General features: G+C 43.7%; 1 protein-coding gene across 1 annotated transcript; it reads right to left on the reverse strand.

Moving 5' to 3' along the window:
• Positions 1 to 7,828: 7,828 nt before the first annotated feature.
• On the reverse strand, positions 7,829 to 20,623 carry NEFM (neurofilament medium chain). The gene is made up of 3 exons (XM_060250682.1): positions 19,487 to 20,623; positions 16,041 to 16,165; positions 7,829 to 10,099 (listed from the first exon to the last, which is right to left on the reverse strand). The coding sequence occupies exons 1-3, from the start codon at positions 20,558 to 20,560 to the stop codon at positions 8,407 to 8,409; spliced, it is 2,892 nt and encodes a 963-aa protein (XP_060106665.1). The 5' UTR covers positions 20,561 to 20,623; the 3' UTR covers positions 7,829 to 8,406.
• Between the last annotated feature and the right edge of the window lie 6,398 nt (positions 20,624 to 27,021).

Raw genomic sequence — 27,021 nt, forward strand, 5'->3', positions numbered from 1 at the left:
AGATCCAGAAGCTCTGCCTGAGGCTAAGGGGCTGCTTGACTTGGATGGCTCATCAGCAATAGTGTCAGTTAACCAACCATCTCCTCCTCTACTGCTTCCAGTTTGGGGAATGATGCAGTGGGTGAGCCAGTGCTAAGGTTACCAACTCCCACTTAGAAAATACCTGGAGGTTTGGGGGTGGAGCCTGTGGAGGGCGGAGTTTAGAGAGGGAGAGACTCCCCCAATTTGCTCCAAAATTCCACCACTTCAGTTTTCCACCTGCATAAAATGGATAAATTGAAACAGATCCACAAGCTGTAGAGCTAAATATGTTTCAAATTATGCTGACCTAAGGGTGTGTGTGTGCGCATTGCAGGCTGAATATGTTTGCAAAATATCTCTTCACTTGAGCGATAAGGCTAAGGTGAAACATGCAAATAATGGTCAGTGAAGAAAGATCAGTTGCTGTTGTTATTTATTAGATTTACTGAATTGCCCAATCCCAGCCAAGGTCAGCCTCTGGGCAATGTACATCAGGCGAGGTAATATATAATTTTAAAATGACACAACAATACAGATTAAAACAATGTAAGCTTTTGACTAACACTTATGTAATGGAACACAACCTCTTCAAAGGCTCACTTCCCTCCCAGGGAAACTAGAAGTTCTGCTATTGTTGAAGGTGAGAGGGTTTTTTTTAAAGGACAAGCATACAGAAGCTCTGGAGTCTGCAACTTTATGGCATTGCTAAACTACCCAGGAATTTAAAAAAACAGTTCCATCAAAGACCTGGCTGCTCACTTTCTATTGGACAGGGATCCATCCCATCCCGTCTCCTGTGGGTACCCTAGCTGTCATTGCTAGAAACAGCCTCTTCCTTGTGTTTATAAATTCTAGAGCTTTAACGCATTGCAGTAAAGGACAGCGGTGAGCCAAGCAAATTGCAGAGGCGGGGGAGAGGAAAAGAAAAGTGAACGTTTGCTAGCACTTTACATTCCAGCCAGCGGTAGGATTTAAGCTCCTTTTCTCTTCCCTTTCTCGGAATAGCATGCCAACTTTGATCCAGGGTAGCAGTTCAACCTTAGGAGTGGAGTTACAAAATAATAATACAAGCATAGTCTGCAATAGTGTAGCAGTGGAGGTTGTATTGATCCATACTCTAGCTTCTTTCTCAGCACAAAAACATCAGGGTCAGCTGGAGGAACTGCAGCAAGATAAGATCTTTCAGTTGTGGATCTGTCCAAACAAAATTAAGACTCACTGCACATGAATCCTTGGTTCTCATTAGAAAGTAACAGTCCCCCAAGAATTAGCAGTGATGGCGCTGGGATATTTGGATGCTACAGTTTCTTCCAGAAGGCAGGAACTAATAATGTTTTGCTTAGTTGCTGAATTTCAAAATTACCAAATAGTAGAAAAACCACAAGACCTCCTGTAACTGAGGAAGAGTACAAGAAAACATGGAGAAGCTTTGTTGTAGATATCATCTCAATTGTATACTGGATTATTATTTTAAAAGAATATTTTTTTTCTTTTGGCAAAAGGCCAGAGAGATTGACTTCAGTGTTTATTGTATTATTGTGATACATAGCACCATCAATATGTATGCTATTTTACCGAGTTCAAGAAGACAGGTCACTGCTCAGAGGAGCTTACAGTCTAACACTTGAAACAAGGAAGGGAACAAGAAGCAGGAAGAATATGCTTTATTCTAGTTTCACATTCCTTGGCTTGGTTTCAGCAGAACAGTGATCCCCTAAGTGATACCAGGAGATCATATCACTCACTAATGTGCTTTGCCCAGGGATTTAGCCTGAAGGGTCTTGAAAGGGAACAGAAGGGAAATAGATAGTTCTAGGTAGGTCACTTCCTACTGACTAGCACAATTCAGAATTCATTCCAGGCAAGTGCGTCACAATTCTGCAATCTCTACTTGGCTTTAGAGACTGGTTTTCTTATGCTTCTGTGCTTGGCAACATCTTCCTGTGGGCTCACAGGAAGGAAACACTTCCTTTTCTTTGAAAAATGAAACTGAACAGTATCCTTTTCCAAAGCAAGAAGCCAACTCTTGACTTTCCTCTGGTTGCTCCTAAGTGGTACTGGAGGTGCTTCAAAACAGCCTCAGAGGCATCGCCCTTTGACATGGGCCAGAGTATGATCCCCTCCTCATCAAGGAAAGCAGCCAAAGACTGAGATGAGGAGCTTGCTGAGCACTTCATACCACCACAGAAGGAGGCACTTCTACATATGGCCTGTTTGTTTTTTATAACTCTACAAACAGAAGGATTAGGTTTCATTCTTAAAAAAAAAATCAAATTTCAGTGAAGTGACTCCTCAAAGGGGCTGTGGCTCAGTGTATGACCCTTTGCTTTCCATGCAGAAGGTCCCCAGTAAAAAGATCCAAGGGGGCAGTCATGTTGGTCTGAAGCAGTAGAACAAAATAGCAGTCAAGTTGCACCTTTAAGTCCAACAAAGTTTTATTCAGAATGTAAGCTTTCATGTGTAATAATAATAATAATTTGTTGGTCTCAAAGGTGAAACTCCTACTTTGTTCCCCAGTAGAAAGGATCAGGGAATAGGTGATGTGAAAAACTTCTGGTTCCTGGAGCGTCACTTCCAGGCTGAGTAGACAACAATGACCATGATGGGCTGATTCAATATGGCAATTTATGTGTGTTCAAGGGCCAAGGCCCTATTGCCTCTCTTAGATGGGTAGGATGGCAGTCTGCACAGGCAGGCCCCTTATCCTGTTAGCTTTCAGGAGGTGGCCTAACAAATGGACTTGACCCAGGAAGTTTCTGGTTCATTCTACAATGAACTCACTAAGTGGCCTTGGGGAAGCCATCCTCAGCCTAGGGTTGCCTGCTCTAGGTTAGAAAATTCCTGGAGATTTTTAGAGTGGAGCCTGGGGAGGGTGGGATTTGGCAAGGGGAGGGGCCTCAGTGGGGTATAATATCATATTGCCCACCCTCCAAAGCAGCAGCCATTTTCTCACTGTAGTCTGGAAATGAGCTGTAATTCCAGGGAATCTCCAGGACTCACCTGGAGGATAGCAACTCTACCTCTGCTTCCCATCTCCAATGTGGGGTTTATCCTATTGGCCTACCTTGCAAGGCTGTAATGAGCATTATGACATAGCCAGTGTGTAAAGTTTTTTTTCCCTTTTTGAGCGCTAAAAGCACTGCATAAATCCTATCCATTATTATTTTGACCAAGGTGACTTTATGAAACAATATCTTTCTTTCATAGCATATCTATTTTCAGACCATGTAGGAAAATCTCTTTATGCTCATTGATTCTGTGGGAATAAGTGCTCTCTGAAGCATCAGTTTTTGCTTATGAAATGTCAGGACTGTCTATGTAGTACCGTAATTCTGTTCTCCCCCCAGACCCTCCTCTTTAAAATTGGATGCATGAGCCTTCCTCCTGCTCATAACTGCAGATTCTCCCCCCCACCACCACCACACACACAATGTTATCTTCTCAAGCCTTTGTAAATTTTTAATGATGTTCTGGAGGGTGTGAAATAAATTGCTCCCTCCGGACTTCACACTGTTGGCTAAAAAAAAAAAAGAACCAGTCTAGGGTGGGCATATGAAATTATGTTTATATGGTTATGCAATCAGTGCTCCTCCATTCTGAGTCATGTATGATATAGATGACAGTAGATGAAACCTCACAGCACAATTAAATATTCATTCGGACTAAATTTCCCCAATTATAAATATTTGCAAGTCTATGTTGTGTTCTGTTGTTTCCACCAGTAGGCTTCTGTTGGGGAACAGCCTGAAATCTGCTTATTCTATAATTCACAGTTTTGCAGAGAGAAGATGCAAATAACCAAGAGAGAGAAGGTGGGAAAACATTGAGCCAATAAAGCAAAAGGGAAGATTTAATGGGAACACAGGCAGACTGTTCTGGTTTTTTTGTGATGGGACTCATGGGAAAGTCTTTTCCCTCATTATTGAACCTCCTGAACCCTTGGTGCCTTCAGAAGGAAACTGAAAACAAGTTTTTTCCTGGAATAGGATTGCCAACCCTTGGTTTAGAAATATGTGGATAGTTGAGGGTGGAGCTTGGGAGAGGGGGGTTTAGGAAGGGAAGGGACCTCAGTAGGGTACAATGCCAGGCAGTTCACTTTCCAAACCAACCATTTTCTCCAGAAGCGGAATAAATGGTTTCAACAAGCAAATAAATAAGCTATTTATGTAGTCTGAAGATCAGTTGTAATTTTAGATATCCACCCCCTCCTGCAGGTTGACAACCCTATTCTGGATTAAATCTGGATGACACTCATTTTTATAAATTACAAGTGTTGTTTTTAATGATCATTTTAGGGTGGATATCTAAAAAATTTTGTGTTTTCATAAAATGTTTTATTTTAGGGGGGTACATTCCAATCCTTTGTATATCTTTTTATTACTGAAGAAGTATCGAAATGGTCTACAGTAGATAAATACACACTTTTATTTTACTGTAAACCAGGGCTTTTTTGGTAGAAAAGGCCCAGAAGGAACTCATTTGTGTATTAAGCCACCCCCCCTGGTGTCGTCATTGTTTCACATTGGGCTTTTGTGGTAGAAAAAGCACAGCAGGAATTCATTTACATATTAGGCCACACACCCTGATGTCAAGCCAGCTGGAACTGCGTTCCTGTGTGTTACTGCTCAAAAAAAGCCCTGTGTAAACTGACATTGGGTATGCAGAGAAGAAACAATTAAGAGCTCACTTGCTCTCTCATAGTGTAGTCTTTATAAACAAATGCACAAAAGATCTATTAAGTTTATGTAGTGGTTTCCTTCTTACTAGACTTGTTTCTTTCATTATTAATTATAATTATGAAAATGAAGTAATGATCATCATAATGATCATTGTTAAAATTAAAACGAAACAAATTGCCCATGTGAACAGCCTATAATATGAAAAACCCCAAAGACTTTATTTTGTTTTCTTCTCACTCTTTCATTACTTCAGTCTTGCTTTTGGTGGCAAATTTTCCATTGCAGGCTACACTTCCCTGCCTGTCTGCCGCTCTCCAACCTTATCCCTTGTCCAAGCAAATCTACCTCCTGGTCCTCCTCCTGCTGCCTGTTGCCCAGAAGCCTTGCCCTCCCTCCTTGTGCCACCAAATGCCCTTGACTTGCCAGTCTACCTCTTCCTCCTTCTACAGTCCTTCAGGCTAAGCAACTGCTATGCCATATTCCCTCACTGAATGCTGCTATCTGTGTTACTGTAGTCCTGAAGGCTTTCCTATCAATTCTCCCCCACACTGGGGTCTTTAATTGCCTAAAAAGGGGAAACTTTATGCTCTCTGTCTGAAATTGGAAGTATGGATGTCCTAAGGGACTGCTTAGGGCCAGTTACATTCTTTCAGCCTAACCCACCTCACAAGGTTGCAATGAAAGTCAAATGGAGGAGGAGATAATGATATTGCAGTAATTCTCATTGGGGAGAAAAGAGCCATACAAATAATCTAAATAAATAAAGGTTGGAGAGAGTGATTTAGCCTTTGGTCTACTTTAGAAAAAAAATTGTTAAAGGATAAGCTGGTTTTGAGTTGCTGTTTTATGTGATGGAGAAAGCAGACATGGTCCTGTTTCCTGCCTGCCTGGGAGAAACAGCACATGGGTGAAACCTAAATCATAAAAGGAAGCTTAATAAAGAGAAGAGATCTGTCAAAGCATCTGCTGATGTTCCTGCTGGAGTGAAGGGGATTAAACAGCTGTGCGGCCACCTCCCCTGTTGTGTGGGAGGTACAATCAGAGGTACATAATAAGGGAGTTTCCTTGCAAATCAGGAGCTGTGTTGGGACCCAGAGAAGTAATTGAGGCTTGCCGCTTCTTTGTCCTAAGCAGATGCCACAAAGTTTTCCTATAGGAAATCAATTACTTCATTTCAATAGGCAGGTCTTGTAGCTGGCTTAAGCCCCTGAGACTGCCAATTGCCTATCTCAAGAATGCAATATACACAGTGAGGGCAGTCTGCTGCTGAGTTCTCCTGCACATGGTCATGATCATACATAGCTGCTCCCCTCCATTTCAATGGGACATGTGCAAGGAACATCTTTATGGATTATTTCTTTACTTTAGCCAGGCATTAATGTTAAGAAATTAAACAATTCTAGCTTGCAACTAACATTTCTATTTTTCAACAGCTCTCTGAATTTTATGACTGTATTTAGGATGGGTAAAAGAGGATATTAGAAAATAGCAAAGAAAATTGCTTAGTTCTAATAAAGCTTTTTGCAATATTTTCTGCTGAACGCTGATGTTCTTAAAAAATTATCAGGGAATTCTCCAGGAGATCAAAATTGAGGGGAGGGGACTTTTTCACATAGGACAACTTGTCTACCACTGTTAATCTTCCCCTGTATTTTGCATCCACAGAGGAGTGTGGGGTGTGTTCAAGGTAAAATTTCAGGCTTAACCCAAAAAACCTGTTTGAATGAGATGTGTAATTTAAAACATTTGCTGGAAATCTGATACCCACTGGGATTCTTTGGGAGAACAGCCATCATAGCGTCTCTCAAAGTACAATATTTAAAACCAAGAGTACTATTCTACATTAGTTGTTGTAGATTTTCTGGACTGCCAAGACCACGGCCATACAGCCCTGAAAATCTACAACTACTAATGAACTCCGGCCATGAAACTTTTGACAACATGTTTAACTATTCTACGTTACCCTCTCCAGCAATGGTAAGAGCAAGATTAGGAGCCATCCAACCCTGTTATTCTAAGCATATTTACTTGGAAGTAAATCAGTGAGGCCTATTATACACACAGGTTTAGGATTCAAATGCCAAGTTATTTACTGCCTACAGGGCATGTGCCACTCACACTTTCTCCCAGGTTTATTAGATGGAGTCCAACCAACCATAGCATGGACTTAGAAAGCATCAACATAAATCAAGGAAAATCCATTTCCCCACTGAAATGTAAAAATCAGCACTAGGACTTTTTGAAAGCTGTGTGAAAAGCTGTATATCGTGTTCCATATATTCCATCATACTCAAAGTATTCCACGGGCTGCTTCACGCATGCATGCGTGTCACTCAGCGACTGCAACATCAAGTGATAACTTAGTGAGTGTAAACAGACCTCAAAGACATGCTTTTTCGTTATTCTTCATGGAATAGTAACATGGATTGCATGTGTCATTCGTGAAAGGAGCAAAAGCAGAAAAAGCCAGGCAATTTAGAGATTTTTATATATTCAGAGGATCCCCAAATATGTGGGAAAAGATGTTTAATAAATTAACCAAGCAGAGAAATAAATCCTAAAAACTGGCTTGATGAAGACTGTGTATGCTTTGGGAGACACAGAATGCTGAGGACAGCTCATTAAAGGGAGACATCACCGGAAATGGGGGAATTGTCCTGTTGAGACTTTGCAAAAGACCAAAGGGGAGATGATGGAGAGTGGAGGAGATTTCCAGTACCTCTTCCCATGCCTCTTCATGAGTCTCCAGCTTGTTCTCTCTGATACTACACTCCATAGTCAAGTACCTATCACTAGGTCAGATACTTTATTAACAAACAAAAGGCTTCACCCAAATATTTCCTCCCAGGGAATACTATTTCTTTAGGAAGCCATCACTACACTTGTGACACGAGCAATCATTAGACCAATCTTCACCTTCCTGTCTGACCTATTTGCATGCCAAGCAACTCACACTATGGAAAGGGGAGCAGGGACTCAAGAGGTCAAAAATGAAATTAGGTCTATAGGTGAGCAATAACTGCCAGAGCAGTCACATACACCTTCCCACTAGCATTTTGCTACCCCACTTCAAAGGTACAATATATAACACTTTGGAGCTACAAGAGAAAGCCCAACAAAGCCAGGCACACATTTCCAATATGACCTTTATTGAGCACGAACTGCTGTGACTGCTTTACATCGAACAACAAAAGGTTGCATACTGTGCATGTCAAGGTAGGTTCTCCCATGAACAAAAAGGTCCATCTGAATTGCACCAGTGAGGTAAACATAATTATTAAGTAGCTTAAGGCTAGGAGAATTCTGGGTTGTTGTTGTTGTTGTTTCATTCATTCCCTTATTATTGTTTGTTTGTATTTGGCTCAGTTGGATCTTTGCATAATACATCTTAAGACATTCCTCAGAAACGTCCCATCAGCAGCTTAGGAAATTCAGCAACTTCCTCTGTAAGGATAACAGCTCATGCATTTTTTTTAATTCCCCAAGTTCTGCAGAGGGAGTGCATCTTGGGCTTGCATGCATTCCTCCCCCCCAAAACCCTGGGTATTGCACAAAAATAAATCAAAAATAAAATAGAGTGTTTCTGGAGATTTCATGAGAGAACCCTTTCTGCTTTGAAGCTGTCACTTTCATGCATTTTGCAGCTGTCATATGGCTTAACCTTTTGCACCGACCCAAGCTCTTTTGAAGAAAAAAATTGATTATCCTAGTCACTCTCTTTAACTTCTTTCACTACAGCATGTGAAGTGACCTTCTCTACCTTCTTGGTGGATACCAGTTTCTCAGCAACTGTTTCCTCATGTTCTTCCACCTTCTGGGTGACAGTCACTGACTTCGTGATGTATGTGGTTGTCCCATCATCCCCTTCACTAGTGATTTTTTCTACTTTTTTGGTTACCACGACTTTCTCTTCACTCTTCCCCTTCTTCTCCTCTTCAGATGGGCTAACATCTAGGCCATTGGTGACAACACCTTTGTCTTCCTCCTCCACTTGCTTGGCCTTGGAGCCTTCCTCCTCTTCTTTCTCATCCACTTCTCCATTTACAGCTATGTCTTCTTTTGTAGATTCTTTTGATGCCTTCTCACTTTTCTCTTTCTTTTCTTCTTTGGATTCTTTCTCGGTACCAACTTTTGCTGCCTTGGAAGCTGGGATAACCTCTTCTACTTCTTTCACTGGGGACCCTGCTTTTTCTGGGGATGCTGCTTTATCTGGTGTACCTGCTTTATCTGGAGTCCCTGCCTTTTCTGGGGATGCTGCTTTATCTGGTGTACCTGCTTTCTCTGGAGTCCCTGCCTTTTCTGGAGATCCTTTTTCTGGTGTACCTGCTTTCTCTGGAGTGCCAGACTTTTCTGGAGATCCCTTTTCTGGGGTCCCAGCTTTCTCTGGAGTGCCAGCCTTTTCTGGAGACCCTTTCTCTGGAGTGCCAGACTTCTCTGGTGTACCTGCTTTCTCTGGAGTGCCAGCCTTCTCTGGAGACCCCTTCTCTGGAGTGCCAGCCTTCTCTGGAGAACTTTTATCTGGAGTACCAGCTTTCTCTGGAGAACCCTTTTCTGGAGTGCCAGCTTTCTCTGGAGAACCCTTCTCTGGGGTTCCAGCTTTTTCTGGGGAATCTCCTTTCTCAGGTGAACCTGCCTTTGCTGGAGACCCTGACTTGTCTTCTTCTTCGGCTTCCTCCTCCCCAGCTTCCTGCTCATCCTCCTTCTGATCTTCACTTTCTCCTTCAGCTTCTTTCTTCTCCTCTGCCTCTTCTGCTGCAGGTGATTTTGGTGGAGACGTTTTCACCTTTTCTACCTTCTCTGGTGCAATGACTTCCTCCACTGCTCCTTCAGTTTCATCTTCAGCCTTCTCCTCTGAGTCCTGTTCTTCCTTGGCCTCTTCTTCAGCTTCCTCTGCTTCTCCCTCACCTGCCTCCTCTTCTCCTTCTCCCTCACCCTCATCCTTTTCACTCTTTTCCTCTTCTTTTTCAGATCCTCCTTCTTCTGCTTCATCAGATTTTGCATCTTCCTCTTCCTCACCACCCTCTTCTTCTCCTTCTTCTTCCTCTGCTTCTGGGGCGGCTGCTTCAACTTCCGCTTTAGCCTCAGCTACTATTTCTTCTTCCACAGCTTCTTCCTCCTCTGCCTCTTCTTCCTTCTCTTCTTGTGGTGCTCTGGCAGCCAGTTCTTCAGCCATAGCTGCCAAGGCTTCATCTAGTTCAGATTTCTCATCCTCTACTTTTGTCTCCTCAATTATTTCTTCTACAAACTTGTGCTGGACCTTTAGTTTTGGAGCTTCAACTTTTGATTTCTGTATTTTGCTACTTGATATTGTTACCGAGGGTTGCCTGTGTGTAAACACTGGCCCAGTGATGCTTCCAGAGAAGGCACTGAATCTTGTCTCTTCACCCTCAAGAAGTTTCCTAGAGGAATAAGAAAGGAAAAATTAACATATATTGCTCTTATCTTGAGCCAAAGATGAGAATGAACAGGTGCCTCTGCAAGTATCATTATGCACCATATTTTTAAAAAGGTATTTTTAGCAACTGAAAGGCAGAATCTTTGAATGACTTCCCACACTTGGCAAATCACTTTCTTCACCTGAACAGTCTTGCTGACATGGGTGGAAGAGGTACTACTGGATAGCAGAAGTGGATGGGAATAGACTGTGTTTTGGGGGTATGTAGTCATTCACCCTGGCATGACTTTGTCCATGGGGTTGCAAAGAGTCGAACTCAACTGTCCAACTGAATAACAGCAACAACAAAGTCATTCACCCAGGAGACAGCCCCTTAGACATTCCCTTAAAGCAGGAATATTACAGCTTTAAGAATATCCATCTGTGACTTTTAGATATCATTACACCAATCCCAACTCTCACCTCAGACCAGTTTGAATGCCCAATAACCAACATCTACTGTGCTTAATCGGTCTGGAGGCAAAAGACCATCATGAATATGAGTGGCCATTCCAATCATGTAGCATATATTTTGCAGCTCATTCATTTCAGAGAGTATTGTCCATGTCCTCTCAAAGTTAAAGAGGACCCTTCTATCACTGAGGCCTGCTACTGAGTAAGCACCTTGGTATTACTTTCTTTTTTAACTGCACTGATTTTTTTCTCCCCAATGGGGACTCAAAATGGCTTATAACACTCCTCCATTTTATCCTTACAATAAACTAGTGAGGTAGGTTAAGCACAGAGTAGGGAGATCTGAATTTGGGTCTATCAGGCCCTAGCCTGACACACTGGTTCTCTTTAAAAGGCCATTACCTACATATGAATATGTGAGACATGATACAGTCAAGAATGTTGAAGTCCCCTTGCTCTCAGTGGGACAGATTTCCCTGAAAGGAATGTAAATATGCTTAACTGTGGATGAACTGAGTCCTTTGTATATATTTTTCAGCATTAACCACAAGCTAATATTGCCCACAGAAGTCCCATGGCACAGAGTGGTAAAGCTGCAGTACTGCAGTCTGAACTCTCTGCTCACGACCTGAGTTCGATCCCAGCGGAAGCTGATTTCAAGTAGCCGGCTCAGGTTGACTCAGCCTTCCATCATTCCGAGGTTGGTAAAATGAGTACCCAGTTTGCTGGGGGGGAAGTGTAGATGACTGGGGAATGCAATAGCAAACCACCCCATAAAAAGTCTGTTTTAAAAACGTTGTGAAAGCAACATCACTCCAGAGTCGGAAACGACTGGTGCTTGCACAGGGGATTACCTTTACTTTTTTAATATTGCCCACAGGAAGACAGGTTAAAATGAATAAAAGGAAGTACTTCTTCACCCAAAGGGTGATTAACATGTGGAATTCACTGCCACAGGAGGTGGTGGCGGCCACAAGCATAGCCACCTTCAAGAGGGGTTTAGATAAAAATATGGAGCAGAGGTCCATCAGTGACCATTAGCCACAGTGTGTGTGTATATATAAATTTTTTTTGCCACTGTGTGACACAGAGTGTTGGACTGGATGGGCCATTGGCCTGATCCAACATGGCTTCTCTTATGTTCTTTTGTTCCCTCTGTCCTATAAATAATAATTTTTAAAAAGAGCCTGGATCTTTTACCGACATTGATACCTAGGAAAAATCTAACATTACAAATTCACTCACAAGGTTCAAACCCTGACTCAGCTTTATGGGTGATATTTAACTAATCACTCCCTCAGCCTAAATTACCTCAGAGGGTTGTTGAGAGGATCAAAGGGAGGAGTACAATATTTTTTGCTCCTTGAAGGAAATACAGATTTAAAAAAACAGGAAAAGGAAGATATCAGCCCAGAATGCTTAAACTCTAAATAAGAACGTTTCAAATCACCATAGAAATTTAAACAACGTGATGATCATATCTGTCAGCAGCATCCACATTTCTGGTTCTCCTTGACTGGATTCTAGGGGCAGTCACTAGGTATGGCTACCAGAAGGCCCTGCTTGTCTGTGTCCTTGTGGCCTTTAACTATTCAGTGTTGGGAACCATATTGTGGGCCAGATGGACCATTAGACTGATTCAGCAAGACTCACTTCTGTCTGTCAGATTATGTTTGTGTATTTGGTTATAAATAGTTTATGCAGGGCCAACTTTTTTGTTAGCCAGTATGTTATATTAGACATAATGTTTATTTATGCATTCATTTATGACTTTTTAACATGCTTCTCTCCTCATGGCCTCAAGAAAGCTTACCATGCTGGTTGAATTACATATCACTCACAAGACTCCACAGCTTAGAAGGAAAAGATAAGTACTATCAAACTAAAACAGGAGAAGCCTGAAGTCCAAATCACCTGCTCATTTGTGATGCTCCAAGAGTGACCTTGGGACAGTTTTTCTCTCCCAGCCTGACCTCAGTCACAAAATATTTTGAAGATAAAATCAGCAGAAGGAGATCATGGATGTAGAGTTGCCAACAACCTGGAGAAAAAGTCCTGACCTTTTAAAAAAGGCTTCCAATTGGATATTATAACTCCATGCCATGAAAAACTTCACCTGTCTTCATCCACTAAGCCTCAGCTAAAGGGACAGGACATTTTTCTCCAGATAACTGGCGACTCTACACAGATTTTGCCTTGTCTTCCCCTCAGGAAGGACAAGAAATGAAATCAAATTGCTATCAGCAGAAGGAGATCATGGATGTAGAGTTGCCAACAACCTGGAGAAAAAGTCCTGACCTTTTAAAAAAGGCTTCCAATTGGATATTATAACTCCATGCCATGAAAAACTTCACCTGTCTTCATCCACTAAGCCTCAGCTAAAGGGACAGGACATTTTTCTCCAGATAACTGGTGACTCTACACAGATTTTGCCTTGTCTTCCCCTCAGGAAGGACAAGAAATGAAATTAAATTGCTATCTCAAAACGTTGCACCTTCTTTTCCCTCTCACCTTTTGACTTTTCTTTTTTCTCTCTCTTTTTCTATTATAGCATCCTTTTTACTCTTTTGTCACTATTTATGCCCAGGGAGGGGAAGAGGTTGTGTGTGCACATGAGGGATATATTGACTATTTCTATTATACTAATGAGGGATGCATTGACTGCTTCTATTATACTAAACAGTTTGTATTGTACTATATTGTACTCCAGTGTAATAAACTTTACGATTTAAAATAAGACATTTAAAAAAAAAAAAAAAAACCTAGGCAAAATGAGGCAGCAGCTCCAGGTACCTCTAAAAGATAGAAATTTGTCAGTTATTTGTGGTTATGGTTCTATGTGGGCTAAGGTGTTTGTGTGTGTGTGTGTGTGTGGGGGGGTATTTCAGTTTTCTCTTACCAAAAGGTACGGAACCAGCAATATATTTGATGCTATCTGTAGTAATTTCTATTCCCTTTTTAGCTGGATAATAAAGAGTAATTCTGTTTCATCATTTCCTTTCAGAGTACATATAAGTATAAAATATTTATTTATTTATTTAATTTACACCCCACTTTTCTCCCCACTGGGCTTATGTCATTCTCCTCTCTTCCAATTCTATCCTCACAGCAACCCTGTGGGGCAGGTTAGGCTGAGAGTGTGTGACTGGCCCAAGGTCACCCAGCAAGCTTCCATGACACAAGTGACAATTTGAAGCTGGGTCTCCCAGCTAGTAGTGCGACGCACTTAATTACTACACCACATAGGCTCTCATACTTCTGAATATCTTACAAAACAAGACAAATAGTGTACTGATATACCTGCTCTGAAATTTAAAAATAAATGAAAATGGAAGTTAAAATGAGCCAGCATTTACTGCTAAAATCCATTGCCTTTGCTTTAGTTCCTGATAAGATAATGGAATACAAAACACTTGTTTCTTGTCTGTGCTTTCTTGGTGAAGATATCTTGGGCCTCATTTAATAGTGGATTTTTAAAATGTTAAAAATTCTTATTGTTTCACAAGAAAGTGATTAATAGTGTGGTTCTATGCAGAGTTATTCCAGACAAAGCCCACTGAATTCAACCATCTTAGCCTGGAGAAACTGCATAGGATCGTACTGCAAGGGTGAATTTTACTCATAATTAACATACAGAATTCACTACCATAAATGTTGAGATGGCAACAAGTTTGTCTATCACAGAGGACTGGTCATGGAGGACAAGTTTATCAATGACTATTAGCCATTATGGCTAAATGGAACTTCCATTTTCACAGGTAGTGCATGTGTTCAGGAGCAATGAACAGAATACCAGCTGTTGGGGTAGTAGGTGAGCAACAGCAAGTATCGGCTGTTGCCATCACACCCCTCTTATGAATTTATTGGAGGTGTTTGGTTGGCCAACATGGAAAACAGAATGCTGGATTAGTTAGACTTTTGGTTTGTAGGGTTCGTCTTATTGTTCTGTGCACCTTTACTTGGAAGTGGATTCCACAGATTTCAGTGGAACACTCTCAAATAAAGCCAACTAAGACTTTCAATGATTGAGTCTGGAGTAGTGCAAGTTTGCTCAGTAGCACTGTATTTGAAAGAACGTGGCTATGTTCACCTGAGGCAAATGCCTATTACAGTCAGTAGGAATTTTGGCCACTGTTGAATTAAAGGGAGCGGGGGCATGGACCTCTGGATTCTACAGACGGCTCCACTGTAACTTTCAAATCCCCTTCAGAAGTCATCTTGCTGATGTCAAAAAGGCCACCCAGGAAAAGCATTTTGAAGACTGTGAGGGGTTTACTTGGTGTTGGAGCTCAAATTATTTCCACCACCCCAACTCCCCATAAGATAACGAATCCCCAAGCAAAATAAAAAGTGCAAATTAACACAGTGGATGCCTAGGAGTAAACAAACTCTTCATCTCTGCCTATCAAGAATGGGCAGCAGGGCAGAGAGCCTCTTCAAAGTAGCCACTAAGAAATGCCTTTTACACTAGAGAAGAGCAAGACCATTTTAATCATTTCTCCCCAGCAATGGAATGAACTCCTGCAAAATCCTCCCTGCCTCTGAAAAGTACATAAATCCTTATTTTTGTAGAAGTTTAGAAGGTTGTGCTGGTGGTTTGTGGATTTTTTCTGGAGTTATGTGTATATCATATACACTGCCTTGCTGAAATACTCACAGCTGCCCTTCAAGGAGCTCAGGGTGGCATCCCCTCCTCCATTTTGCCCTCCAGGCAACCCTATGAGGTAGGTGAGTCTGAGCCAGAATGACTGAGTCAAGATCACCCAGCAAGTTTCATGGCAGAGTGTGGATTTGAACTCAGAACTGCCAGACTGTCCAGAACTGTCCAGCACCCTAACCACTGCACCACACTGCCCCTCTTATTTTCTCCAAAGTGCAGATGGGGAATCTGAAGCAGAGAGAGAGGATTGCCTAAAACTACAGACTGGGATCATAGCAGAGGGAAGACTGGAATGAGAAACTTCCTGAACTGGAGTCCTGTCAAGCTTAGCTACTACACTCTGCCCTCATTACCCATAGGTCATCCCCAAGAGTAAACAGCCTTGTAAACAGCAATTCAAATGTGAAACAAATGTCAAATGCCACCCTCAGATCTCATCTTCATATACCTGGCCCAGCAACTGAATGCACATGTGGAACTACCTCAGATCATACTGCACAAATCCCAATTGCCAATTAAAAGAAAAATTAAGTATTTTCCAGGTTTCAAATTTTGCTAAGAATCCAGAAAAGTACAACACCATTTCTTTAAATCTTATCTAACAGTGAAATCTCACAACTCAGTTTGGGCAAAAAGGCTTAGAAGCCAACTTGAGAGGGCGACATCTGAAATCTGAGATGTCTAAATTTAAGAAAAAGCATTTGAACTGCTAATAGTCAGCAAGCCTTGAGGGATTCAAAGAGTCTCTGTTTAGATGTTTTTCTCCCTGGTACCCAAAAGCACCTGAGCTGCAGTTCCCAGATCAGCCACCTCTGCAGTGTGTCTACTGTACCTGTATGCGGCAATCTCAATATCAAGGGCCATCTTGACATTGAGGAGGTCCTGGTATTCCCTCAAATGACGTGCCATTTCCCATTTTGTACCTCTCAGTTCATTTTCCAACTGCTGAATCGTCTCCTGCAAGCAAAACACAAATGATTCTTTAGGAAGTTACAACTGATATTTAAATATGGGTGCTTTGAAAAAGCAGCAATGTGGATTGGAAGGAGGTAGTATGCTGGTAAAAGAATAGAACTGGACTCTTCAGCTACTGAACTCCAGGCTATGAATTCATCTCCTTGCCTTGACCAGCCTGTCTTGAACAGACTCTGCTAGGTTTGGTCCCTGATGATAGAAAGAACCTTTTATCCAACAAGACACCAACCCCTGTTGGTGTAGACTACTGAGAGGGACTTTAAAGGATTATCAAAAAATAGACGGGGACTGTGAATCATAATTTAGCAGCAGCCACTTCTGTGGCTGAAAGGAAACAATCAAACATCCTTGCTCTATTCTGAGTCCAGTTCTACAACCTGGACACCAATAGCCAATTTTTGCTTCCATTATCTTGAGTTTTGAATCTGAAAACTAGAAGCATGTTCTGATTCAGCATCCTTTGTTGCTTCTTAGCTAGATATAAGACTCCCTCTGGAAATCTTATTTAAAAGCTAAACATCACAACTCAGTTTAGGTCAAGCACTTAGATGTTAGCTAGTCTGAGCAATATCAAGTTTTGGATCAAGAGGCTAGAATTTTAAAAAGGGTCTTCACTTTTCTTGTTTTAAAGAGGGCATTTTTTTGGGGGGGGGGGAGCGAATAGGGACAATCATACTTTAAAATATTTCTTTGGAGTTCTGGAAGTTTATAAAAAAAAATTGCTCTCTTCTTCCTCCAAAGAGCTCAGTGGATCTTATGCCTGCCCCGTTGCTCTTCACAACAGCCTTGTGAGGTAGGTTAAGGATTAGTCTGGGGTTGCCTAGTATGCTTTGTGGCTGGGCTGGTTTTTGAACTTGTCTCCTTAGGGACCTGAGTCCAGTGTTTTAAACAGTTTCCTGTGCCAGTCCCCTGAAACATTTGGTTAAAATATTTCAGTCAAATTCTTCAGCTTCTTAAACTGGGCTCAAGTTGATGAATGTCACATTCCTGAACATATTCATTTGAAAACAAGCTCCAGTAATCATGCTAAGGAGTTACGTTTTCCATATGAAGGTATTTCTGAAGCTAGTTACTTCCTGTAGTCAACAGGACTCAAGTGTCTTTTGATCCAAACCTCTGTTTAAAACAACAGTCTGATTATTTTTAAGTCTGAGATTGATAAGATCAAACGCTCATGGCCATAAGTAAAATACAAAACTTCACAGACAATTCAATAGACAATTAAATGATCAGAATTCAGCACAGAGGTTTTAAACAAAATATTTTGCTGAACTTTCAATAAAGTTCTGTATTTTATTGATGTACTTTTCCTTCTAAAGATGCGATCAATACTGCAATACTGCACTGAAATTGACAACAAAATATCCCCATCTCTCAGTGGGGCTGCTTGTACTCACATTTATCAGCAATATCAGAAGAAAAGGCTCTCAATATTTTCGACTTCTAAACCCATAGGCTTGGGTCCAAACATAACAAATTTCCCACACCTGTAGGTGGGGGGAAAAGAAAGCCTCCTGAATGTTGAAACACTTTCTAGAATTGCTTTTTTGGAGGTCAGATTTCATCTCTGCTTTGCCTGCGCAGCATATTTTGATAATGTTTTACTGACTTTTGCAACAGCATTTGCATTGTGCAAACATTTATGATACTTGTAACCATATTTCATACTGTTTGTCTTAGGATTCATCTTCTGATTCATTTTTGCAATGTCTGATTTTATGGGGGGTGGGGCACATTTTTCTTATCCAGCTTCATTCTCTGTGGTGCAGTGAGAATATCTGAAGAGCTGCACTGGCAGAACTGTTTTATGACTTCCCCAGTGCCAGCAACTTCTGCATTGCAGAACTACAGGACACACTTATTGGGGGCAACCCCCCCCCCCACACACTTCTGACATTTTGTTGCTTGGTTCATTTTAATTGTATTCTTATTTTCCTCCCCCAAAGCTAAGGGGAGCAGACAAATTCCCTCTGCATTGGCAGAGATGATCTACAAGCCCGCATTGTCGCCCTGGTGGAGTGACTGACTTGCCCTCCTCTATTGCCAAGAAAAGAAGAGCAGAGAATCACACTGCTTATTATCCCAAAGGAGCTGGATTAGAGGGCTACTTGCCTCTTGTGCTGGGTGGCTTCATTTGACTAGCTGCTCAGCACAAATAGCTGCTGCAATGCAGAAGTTCATTAGGCACAAGCACAAGGGCATATTGCAGCGGCACCAGAAGCTGAGCCCAGGTGGCTGGATAGACTTTCTTTACATTTTGATTTATCAGGTAAAAAGTCTCCTGTGTTGCGCTCAGCTTTACCAAAACAGCACAATAATAGGAATAAAGTTTTATCCCCTAGCTCTAGTTTTGTCTTTCAGAAATTCTCCATGCATAATTTGAGGTTGTGCAATGCTTTTAAATATTCCTTGTCATCCTTCTCTTTCATGTGTCCTCCCTGAATTTTATCTAAAGTTGTCATGAGTAGGCTTATGTCTCTAGAAAAATAACTAGTACATTAAAATAATAATCATATATAATAGAACACTTGAGATTTGGGGTGTTCACATGAGGCAGGTATTTGTATTATTATTTGCTTCACAGAATGCCCCTGGACTGAATAGGAAGACTGCAAAGCTTCTGGCTTGTAACCCCCTTGATAGGTGCAGAGGATATGGGTGGGAGCAGAGTTTGCAGTGCTGGTGCAAGATAGCCAGCACTGACTGGTGCAGAGAAATTTGGCAGAGATATTTTGCAAGCTAGCTCTTCTTCTCTGCCCCACCCCTCCAGAGATCAGGAGGAGCCAGTGTGACATCTCCCTTCCCATTCCCCCTCCCTCCTTCGTGGGAGGGCATCACGATTAAGCATCCAGCACCCAAGAGTTCTGTGCCATTCAAAAGCTTTGAAGTCACTTTCCTGGGGAAGTTGTTCGCTGTCCCATCCCCACTTCCAGCCCAACTCCGACAGTCTGCAGCAGCAGCATCCTGCCCCGCCCACCCACCTCGCAAGGGTGAGCAGCAGGGTCTTCTTCTGGAGGGGGAGATAAAGCCTTCCCCACCTCCCCTGAACTTCAGCCAGGTGGCTCACCTCCCTCCTTCTTTTTCCTGAGGCAACCCCTCCCCCCATTTCGCGCGGAGGCAGGCGACACACAACACGCCCCCATTCCCAAATCTGCCGGCAGGGCTTGGTCTCATTGGGAGGGGGAGACAGCTCGCTCCTCCCCTTGGCACCGCTGCTCTTCCTCCCTCCACCCCCGAAGTTGCATTTCCGTAGCCTCCCGCTCCTCCTTCCTCCCGACCCCAGCCCCGGGGGCGCCTTCCTACCTGGTAGGTGGAGAGGTCTTGGTTGTGGCGCTCCTCGATGTCGGTGAGCTGGCGGTCGAGGGACTCCTTGGTGCCGCGGACGGATTCCAGCTCGATGCTCTTGGCCTGGAGCTGGCGGCGGTACTCGGCGATCTCCTCCTTGGCCGAGCGGATGGCCTCCTTGTTGACCTCGGCGGCCTCGGTGAGCTTGGCGTAGCGGCACTTGAACCACTCCTCGGCCTGGACCATGTTCTGGTCGGAGTGGCACTCGAGCTGGGAGCGGATCTCCTTGAGGGCGGCCGTCAGGTCGGTCTTCACGTAGTCCTTGCGCTCGACGGTGACGTGAGAGGCCTGGATCTGGGCCAGCAGCTCGGCCACTTCCTCCTCGTGGTTGCCGCGCAGGAAGGCCACCTCGTCCTGCAGGGACTGCACCTTCTTGTCCAGCTCGACCTTGACCAGCGACGCCTCCTCGATGTCCTTGCGCAGGGCGCGGATGATGGCCTCGGTGTCGTCGCGGAGGCGCGCCTCATCCTCGAAGCGCTCCTTGAGGCGCTGGATGTCCTCCTCGAGGTGCTCGGAGTCGAGCTGCAGCGCCGCCTTCTCGTGGTTGACCTGCTCGAGGGCGCAGCGCAGCTCCCGCAGCTCCTGCTCGAAGGCGTCGCCCAGCAGCGAGCGGCCCGCCTGCTTCTGCCGCAGCGCGCCGATCTCGCCCTCCAGCTCCTTGTTCTGCTGCTCCAGCGAGTGCACCTTCTCTATGTAGCCGGCGAAGCGGTCGTTGAGGCCCTGCAGCTGCTCCTTCTCGTTGGCCCGGCTCAGCTTGAAGTCGCCGCCGCCGCCGCCCCCGCCGCCGTTGAAGAGCGACGACTGGCTCAGCTCCAGGCTCTCCGAGGAGCTCAGCACAGTCGAGCCGTACGAAGCCCGCGGCGCGCCCAGGTTGCGCTTGTAGGAAGACGAGACGGTGCTGGGCGAGCCCCGCGACCATGACTGCGACCTGAAGCCGCTCGACGGCGACACGCTGGCCCGGCTGAACGCCGTCCGGCTCTCGGCCACCCGCCGGTACGACGGGTTGCTCAGGGGCTCCAGCGTGTAGCTCATCCTGGAAGACTTGGAAGGAGGGGCGCTTTGCGCGGATTTCCCGGCAGCGGGGACTCTGCAGAAGGCAGCGCTTTATATACCGGAGCCGCACGCTGCCTTCCAAGAGGCGGGCCGCCGGGGGACACGTCGCCGGGAGAGGAGGAGCCGCCGGCCTTAGGCCCCTCCCCCCACTAAGCCCCTCCCCTCCCCGCGGCTCTCCCTTGGCGAGACGCGCCCGAATCCCAGGCCTGCACTGCCCTGCTTCGTCTTTCCTTCCTTCCTTCCTTCCTTCCTTCCTTCCTTCCTTCCTTCCTTCCTTCCTTCCTTCCTTCCTTCCTTCCTTCCTTCCTTCCTTCCTTCCTTCCTTCTCTACTGGAATGCTGGTGTCTGTTATTCGGTTCTTCTCTTTTCTTCCCCCCAGTATTAACCCGCTTCCTTGTCTCCTCCTTTCAGATGCATTTCTCCCGTCTGTCTCCTATTTTTGCCTTTTTGCTTCTCTCACCCCCACTTCCTCCCGCCCCCTTTCTCCATAGGACACTGCTGGGATCGGAGCTCCGTGGAAGAGGAGGCGGCTGGCCCATTTCTCCTCCCCCTCCCTTTCAGCCAAGGGGCCGCTTGGTCCGAAGACAGCGGGCTAGAAAGGGCGGTGGCTTAGGTGGCTGCTGGATCTCTCCCAAGGTGACCCACGCAGCAGGCCGTCTATCTCCGTTGGGGGTTGGGTGGTGAGCTGGCGCAGAAGGGCTTGGGCAGGCAGGTAAGGCGTGTGTGTCTTGTCTGGGGAAGTCATGGCGGCTTCAGCACCAAGGCCAGCGCCACAGGCAGAAGCCGGCGCGGCCAGGCAAAGGGGGGCGGAGGAATGCAATAAAAGCCGCCGGTGTCTTAGTGTCTTTGGTGGGGCCTGATATTGCTTCCAAAGGGACCCTTGCGACCTGCGACTCCCGAATCGTCCTTCTAATTGTTTAATAGTCGGGTTTGTTCTCCATCTGCAATGCAGAGCGGCAGAAGAACCCGAAGGGATGAGCAGGCTTTCCCCCCTCTGCCTCCTCCTTCAACACCCATTCTTAGCATGAGAGAGATGCCCGTTGTAAAAATGAGTGGCGATAAGCAGGTGGCCAGAGTTAAGGTATCTTTCAAGGACCTGACATTGTGAAAGGTCAGACTGGGAAGGGGTGGGGGAGGGGAGATCCAAAGGGAAGGGCTGACTTAGGAAAGGACACAAGAACTGCAGCAGTTTAGGGGCTGGCAGTAGAGGAGATCAGGAAAATCCAGCAGGTTACCACTGTGTAGATATTGCTTTCTCAGAAGCAGTCTTCTTTAATGGCAGCGTTGAGTCATCTTTATAATACCTCAGAGTGGTTTGAATAACTTTGTCTTTATCTCTCATCCATTTCTCCTCATCTCAGTTCCTCCACCACCCACCATAAGCTATTACGCCTCCCACCCAGCACTTTAAAAAATATATGCATGGTTTCCTTTCTGCTTTTTTGGGCTCTTTTTTGCTGTACAAAGTAAAAACTGCATTTTTTTTTTTGTAATGTAGATTCCAACCCACAAGCTGCTTGTTTTATAGTCACTCTCCTTCCATTGATTCCAGTGGAATAACTACAAAGTTAAATTGCTCATGAACTGGATTATCTGTATAATGTTAGCATCAATCAATGGAACTAATTTTATTCAGCAAGGGGGGGGGGTTCACATGTTTTGAATCACTGTAGAAAGTGAAAATTAATGACTGAAAAGGATGGAGACCCCCAGTCTCCCATGTTAAAACCAGCTAGTCTTGAGAGCAGCTGTGCAATAAGGCTCATTACATCACTTTGCTTCCAAGTAGGCGTGCACAGATATGTAGCCCTACTCAGATTTATGTTACAGCTTTTTCTTTGGGAGGGTCTCAGACCATGCATGTGAGACTGTAAAACAACCCCTGTTTGCAGGTCTCTTGTTTAATTTTTATATCGGATGCTGATGCTTTGTTTCATGATGGAAGTTGGAAAGGCAGGGATAAACTTTGCAATCCAATCAGAATGCCCAGGCTGCTGTTGGCTCATTGATATGATGTTGTCATAGAACTGCAGTGCTGCAGTCAGTGGGAAAAGGCAGGAAGTCCAGCTGGCTTCTTCTGGATGTCTGCTGAGTTTCACTTACAGACACCATTTAATTTTCTTGGTGCTGTATATATATATATATGATCACAGAAGTCATTTTTACACCACATAATTCAACTTAGTTTAATTTTCTGTTATTTTCCAGCTGATTTTGCAAAAAAAAAAGACTTTGTAAGAATAAAACAATTGTAGGTTCCATAATAGCAATTTACTTATAAGGAATATACACTCATTACAAGGGACATCACAATGCCAAATAGCAGGATCACTGAAGCTGCAATCTTTTGCACTGGGGAATATGTCCCACCGAATGCATTGGGGCTGACTTCTGAGTTTGGATTGTACAGCTGAAATCACACTCATGATGCTTATATAAATATGAATAACCATCATCCTACCCACATTTACTTGAGAGTAACCTCTACTGAAATAAGGGTGTTTTGCTTCTACATAAACATGTCTATAGTTTATGTGTCTATAACCCCTTGCAAGTTAATGCTGTCAATGCAAGTTAATGAAGATTTAAATGTTAATACAGTTAGTGCAAGTTAATTCAGTTAATGCAGATTTAAATGTGGCTTCCACTTCATATTTACTTAGAAGTAAGACTCATGGATTTTGAATGTAATTTCTGTTTAAGTGTTTTTATGATGCCAGGCTAAACTTGCATGAGTTCATCCACTTCAGATTAATTGTTTTGTGAGTGAAACTTCTGGTTTCTTTTTTGTGTAGCAAATCTGTCTATTGTACTGTTTGAATACAGAATGCTAGCATACTGAATATAGGAATGGGTGTTATCCAAAAGGGTAATATATGGGAGGGGGGCTTTGCAATGGAGGGTGGAACTTAAATGCAGAGAAGTAAGCTGATGCTGCAGAAAAGTACTAGAGCCCTAGCTTGATTTTGCAACCTAATTTATTTTGTTGCATTAAGTGCTCTGATGTATAGATTGCTTGAAAGTCAGTCTAATATAAACAAATTCTTATGTAAATTAGCATCATCTATTACATTTTTGAAATTTGAAAATGCCTGCTCATCCAGTGATTTCAGTGCAGTTATGTTCATAGCCCAGCCCTTTCCACTGTGAAAAAGTGGTGATTGCTAACCCACATTCTTTCAAGAAGTCTCATTAAAGGCAATCACTGCTTTAAAACAAGTAGATTGCAACCTATTGCAGGGGAAAGCATACACATAGTAAAATGTCTATAGAAAGCAGTGTCACGGAAACAAAACAGGCAGGATTTATGTCTCCTTTGGCATGAACACTGCTCTATCAAAATGACTGGGCAGGAATTACTCCTATGGTTCTCTGAAGGTTCCCTGAAGGTTAAAGTGAATTTGTGGGATGTTTCCAGGTAACTTCAAAGGAACTGGTTTCTTTTTTAATATCAGTGACTGTGATCCTGCATGCAGTCTGTCTGCTTCACTGGAATTTAAGCAGCTTAACTGAGTGCAGGATCATGGTTAGTATCTGTTACATTTCTAGAGACTGAACAACTTTTATTTCCATATAAAAATAAATTTACTTGAAATCCCAGTGGTTAAAACAACCTGCCTTCCAAGCCAAGGATTTCACTTTTTAAGATACACAAGATTTATTTTTAGAGGGGGAAAAAAGTCCTGTTCCAATAAAACAATTCTTCTTATGCCGAGACAAAGGAGCTTTTGTTTGTAATGTTGTATCAGCAACATCATATTTCAGTGGAAGAACAGTAAAAAAACCAATGCACATGTTGCAGCTGTGTTGTTTACTATAAACCATGACTGGGAACTAGAATACCCTGTCATGAAGATGCTCGATTTTGCTTGCCAGTGGGAGAGTAAAATGATGGGAGTTTTTTATTGCTCATTTTTCAATTGCTGGATACTTTGGGAAGATCTTCCACTAATTGTTCTGGCCTGGTCTCATTCAGTTTTTCTAAAGTCCTGCAAGGCTATTCTGTCTGATAGAGCTCTTCCTCCCCATACCAGGACAACTGGTGTCCAGTCTCATCAGATCTTGGAAGCTAAGTGGGGTCTGCCATGGCTGTTACTTGTGTGGAAGACCATCAACAAACACCTGGGTTGGTATGCAGAGGAAAGTAATGGTAAGTCACCTCTGGTCACCTCTAGCCTTGAGAACCCTATGAGAGTTCATCATGAACTGGTTGCAACTCGATGGTAGTTATTAATTCATCTGAGATGGCACAATCACTTCATCATATCTCAGAACCTAAGCAAGGTCTGCCCTGGTTAGTACTTGGATGGGAGGCCACCAAGAAAGTCTAGGGCTGCTATTCAGAAGCAGGCAATGGCAAACCACCTCTGAATTTCTCTTGCCTTGAAAATTCTACAGGGTTGCCATAAGTTGTCTGCAGCTTGACAGCACTTCCTACCACATGTACTGAAGTCTTAGCATGTAATGTTTTGTGGTTGGTGTTTTGTTGTACAAACTAGACATTGTTGTGTTTCTATTGTAAACCACCCTGAGCTTTAACAAAAAAGAAGAAGAAGAAGAAGAAGATATTGGATTTATATCCCACCCTCCACTCCAAAGAGTCTCAGAGCGGCTCACAATCTCCTTTCTCTTCCTCTTCCACAACAGACACCCTGTGAGGTGGGTGGGGCTGAGAGGGCTCTCACAGCAGCTGCCCTTAAAAGGACAACCTCTGCCAGAGCTATGGCTAACCCAAGGCCATTCCAGCAGGTGCAAGTGGAGGAGTGGGGAATCAAACCCAGTTCTCCCAGATAAGAGTCCGCACACTTAACCACGACACCAAACTGGCTCTCTAAGTTGGCATATACATCTTTTAATGATTAAATCTAAGGAATAATTCGTACAATGTTTATCATTGGGACAGATAGGGAACACAGGGGCAGAGGAAAACATACTGCCCCCACACCCCAATTATTTTCATAGAGTGCTACAGCCAGTATCAGGGAAAGTATAGGGGTTTTGCCCTCATTATAACCCTGTTCCTGAGAACTGTACTTTTATTGTATAATCAGAATTGAAAACAACCTTTCCTTCCCTCACAAAACTATTAGGGAAGAAATTAAGCCACCTCTTACTGCTGTTTCTATCTGCATAGCCACATGCTTTCTGCTTCTTAGTCATGCTAGAATGTTGGGAACCATATTTGTATGAACAGATAGAGAAATATCCTTTGTTATGGCAGGTTCATGAATCAGTGGCTGGTGCCGTGAGGTCTGTCACATTATATTCTGTCTTTCCTCTGAGTTGCTTAGGATGATATATGCCTAGGGATGGGCATGAACTGGCTCATTAACTAAAGTTTGTGATGAATTTTGGGCACTTCATGTTTTGTAAACTGAAGTCCATGGCAGGTCAACTGGCGCAAACTTTCCATGAACTTCCAAGTGGTTTGTGGCACTTTCCTGGGGGCATCTTCTTTGAAGAAGAAGAAGACTGCAGATTTATACCCCGCTCTTCTCTCTGAATCACAGACTCAGAGTGGTTTACAATCTCCTATATCTTCTCCCCCCGACAACAGACGTCTGTGAGGTGGGTGGGGCTGAGAGAGCTCTCTCAGAAGCTGCCGTTTCAAGGACAACTCCTGCGATAGCTATGGCTAACCTAAGGCCATTCCAGCAGCTGCAAGTGGAGGAGTGGGGAATCAACCCTGTTCTTCCGGATAACAGTCCACACACTTAACCGCTACACCAAACTGGCTCTCTAGGGGCCTAACTTGGACCCCTAAGTCCAATCTGCACATAACTTGAAGGGCAAGTAGAGAAGCATCCACTGGGAGTTTAATGCGTCTAGCTTGCACATGGTCAGTACTATATACTTCTAAACCTCCTGAACTTGCACCTGTTATTTCCCCAGAAAGCACTTTCCTGGGGGCACTTTCTTTGGGGACCATAACTCAGACCCCATAAATCCAATTCTCACCAACTTGGAAGGCAGGTAGAGGAGAGTCAGCTGGAGATCCCCTGTGAGTTTGGTGTCTGTAGCATGTTTGGGGTTGGGGTTTTCTACCATGTCATGAACCAGGCTCACCACAAGCCATGACCCAAAATGAACTGCATTTTCCCAGTTTGTGCCCATCCCAAGTCCTAGTCCAACACTAACCACTACTCTTCACTGTCACAAGCAAGGAAAGGAAAAAGAAGATAGAAGATATTGGATTTATATCCCACCCTTCACTCTGAATCTCAGAGTCTCAGAGTGGTCATAATCTCTTTTACCTTCCTCTCCCGTGACAAACTGTCAAGCATGCAGATTCAATGACGAGTCGAAGTTGCTAGAAAGACTATGTTTATTGATAGACTGATACTTTGGCATAGACAGTTCTTGAGAAGAATGAAACTGATACATTGATACAATACTTTTGAGGCTTACTTCAAAGGGATTCCAAGGGATGGGGTTGCGGG

The sequence above is a fragment of the Heteronotia binoei genome, chromosome 12 (genome assembly GCF_032191835.1).
Source record: "Heteronotia binoei isolate CCM8104 ecotype False Entrance Well chromosome 12, APGP_CSIRO_Hbin_v1, whole genome shotgun sequence".
Lineage (NCBI taxonomy): Eukaryota > Metazoa > Chordata > Lepidosauria > Squamata > Gekkonidae > Heteronotia > Heteronotia binoei.

Bases quoted from the DNA above. Each gene is read 5' to 3' on its own strand.
- NEFM (XM_060250682.1), bottom strand. From the start codon at position 20,560: ATGAGCTACACGCTGGAGCCCCTGAGCAACCCGTCGTACCGGCGGGTG. The intron at 16,166-19,486 runs GTAGGAAGGCGC...TTTTGCTTGCAG, and splicing joins AAGACCTCTCCACCTACCAG to GAGACGATTCAGCAGTTGGA. The intron at 10,100-16,040 runs GTACAGTAGACA...TTATTCCTCTAG, and splicing joins ATTGAGATTGCCGCATACAG to GAAACTTCTTGAGGGTGAAG.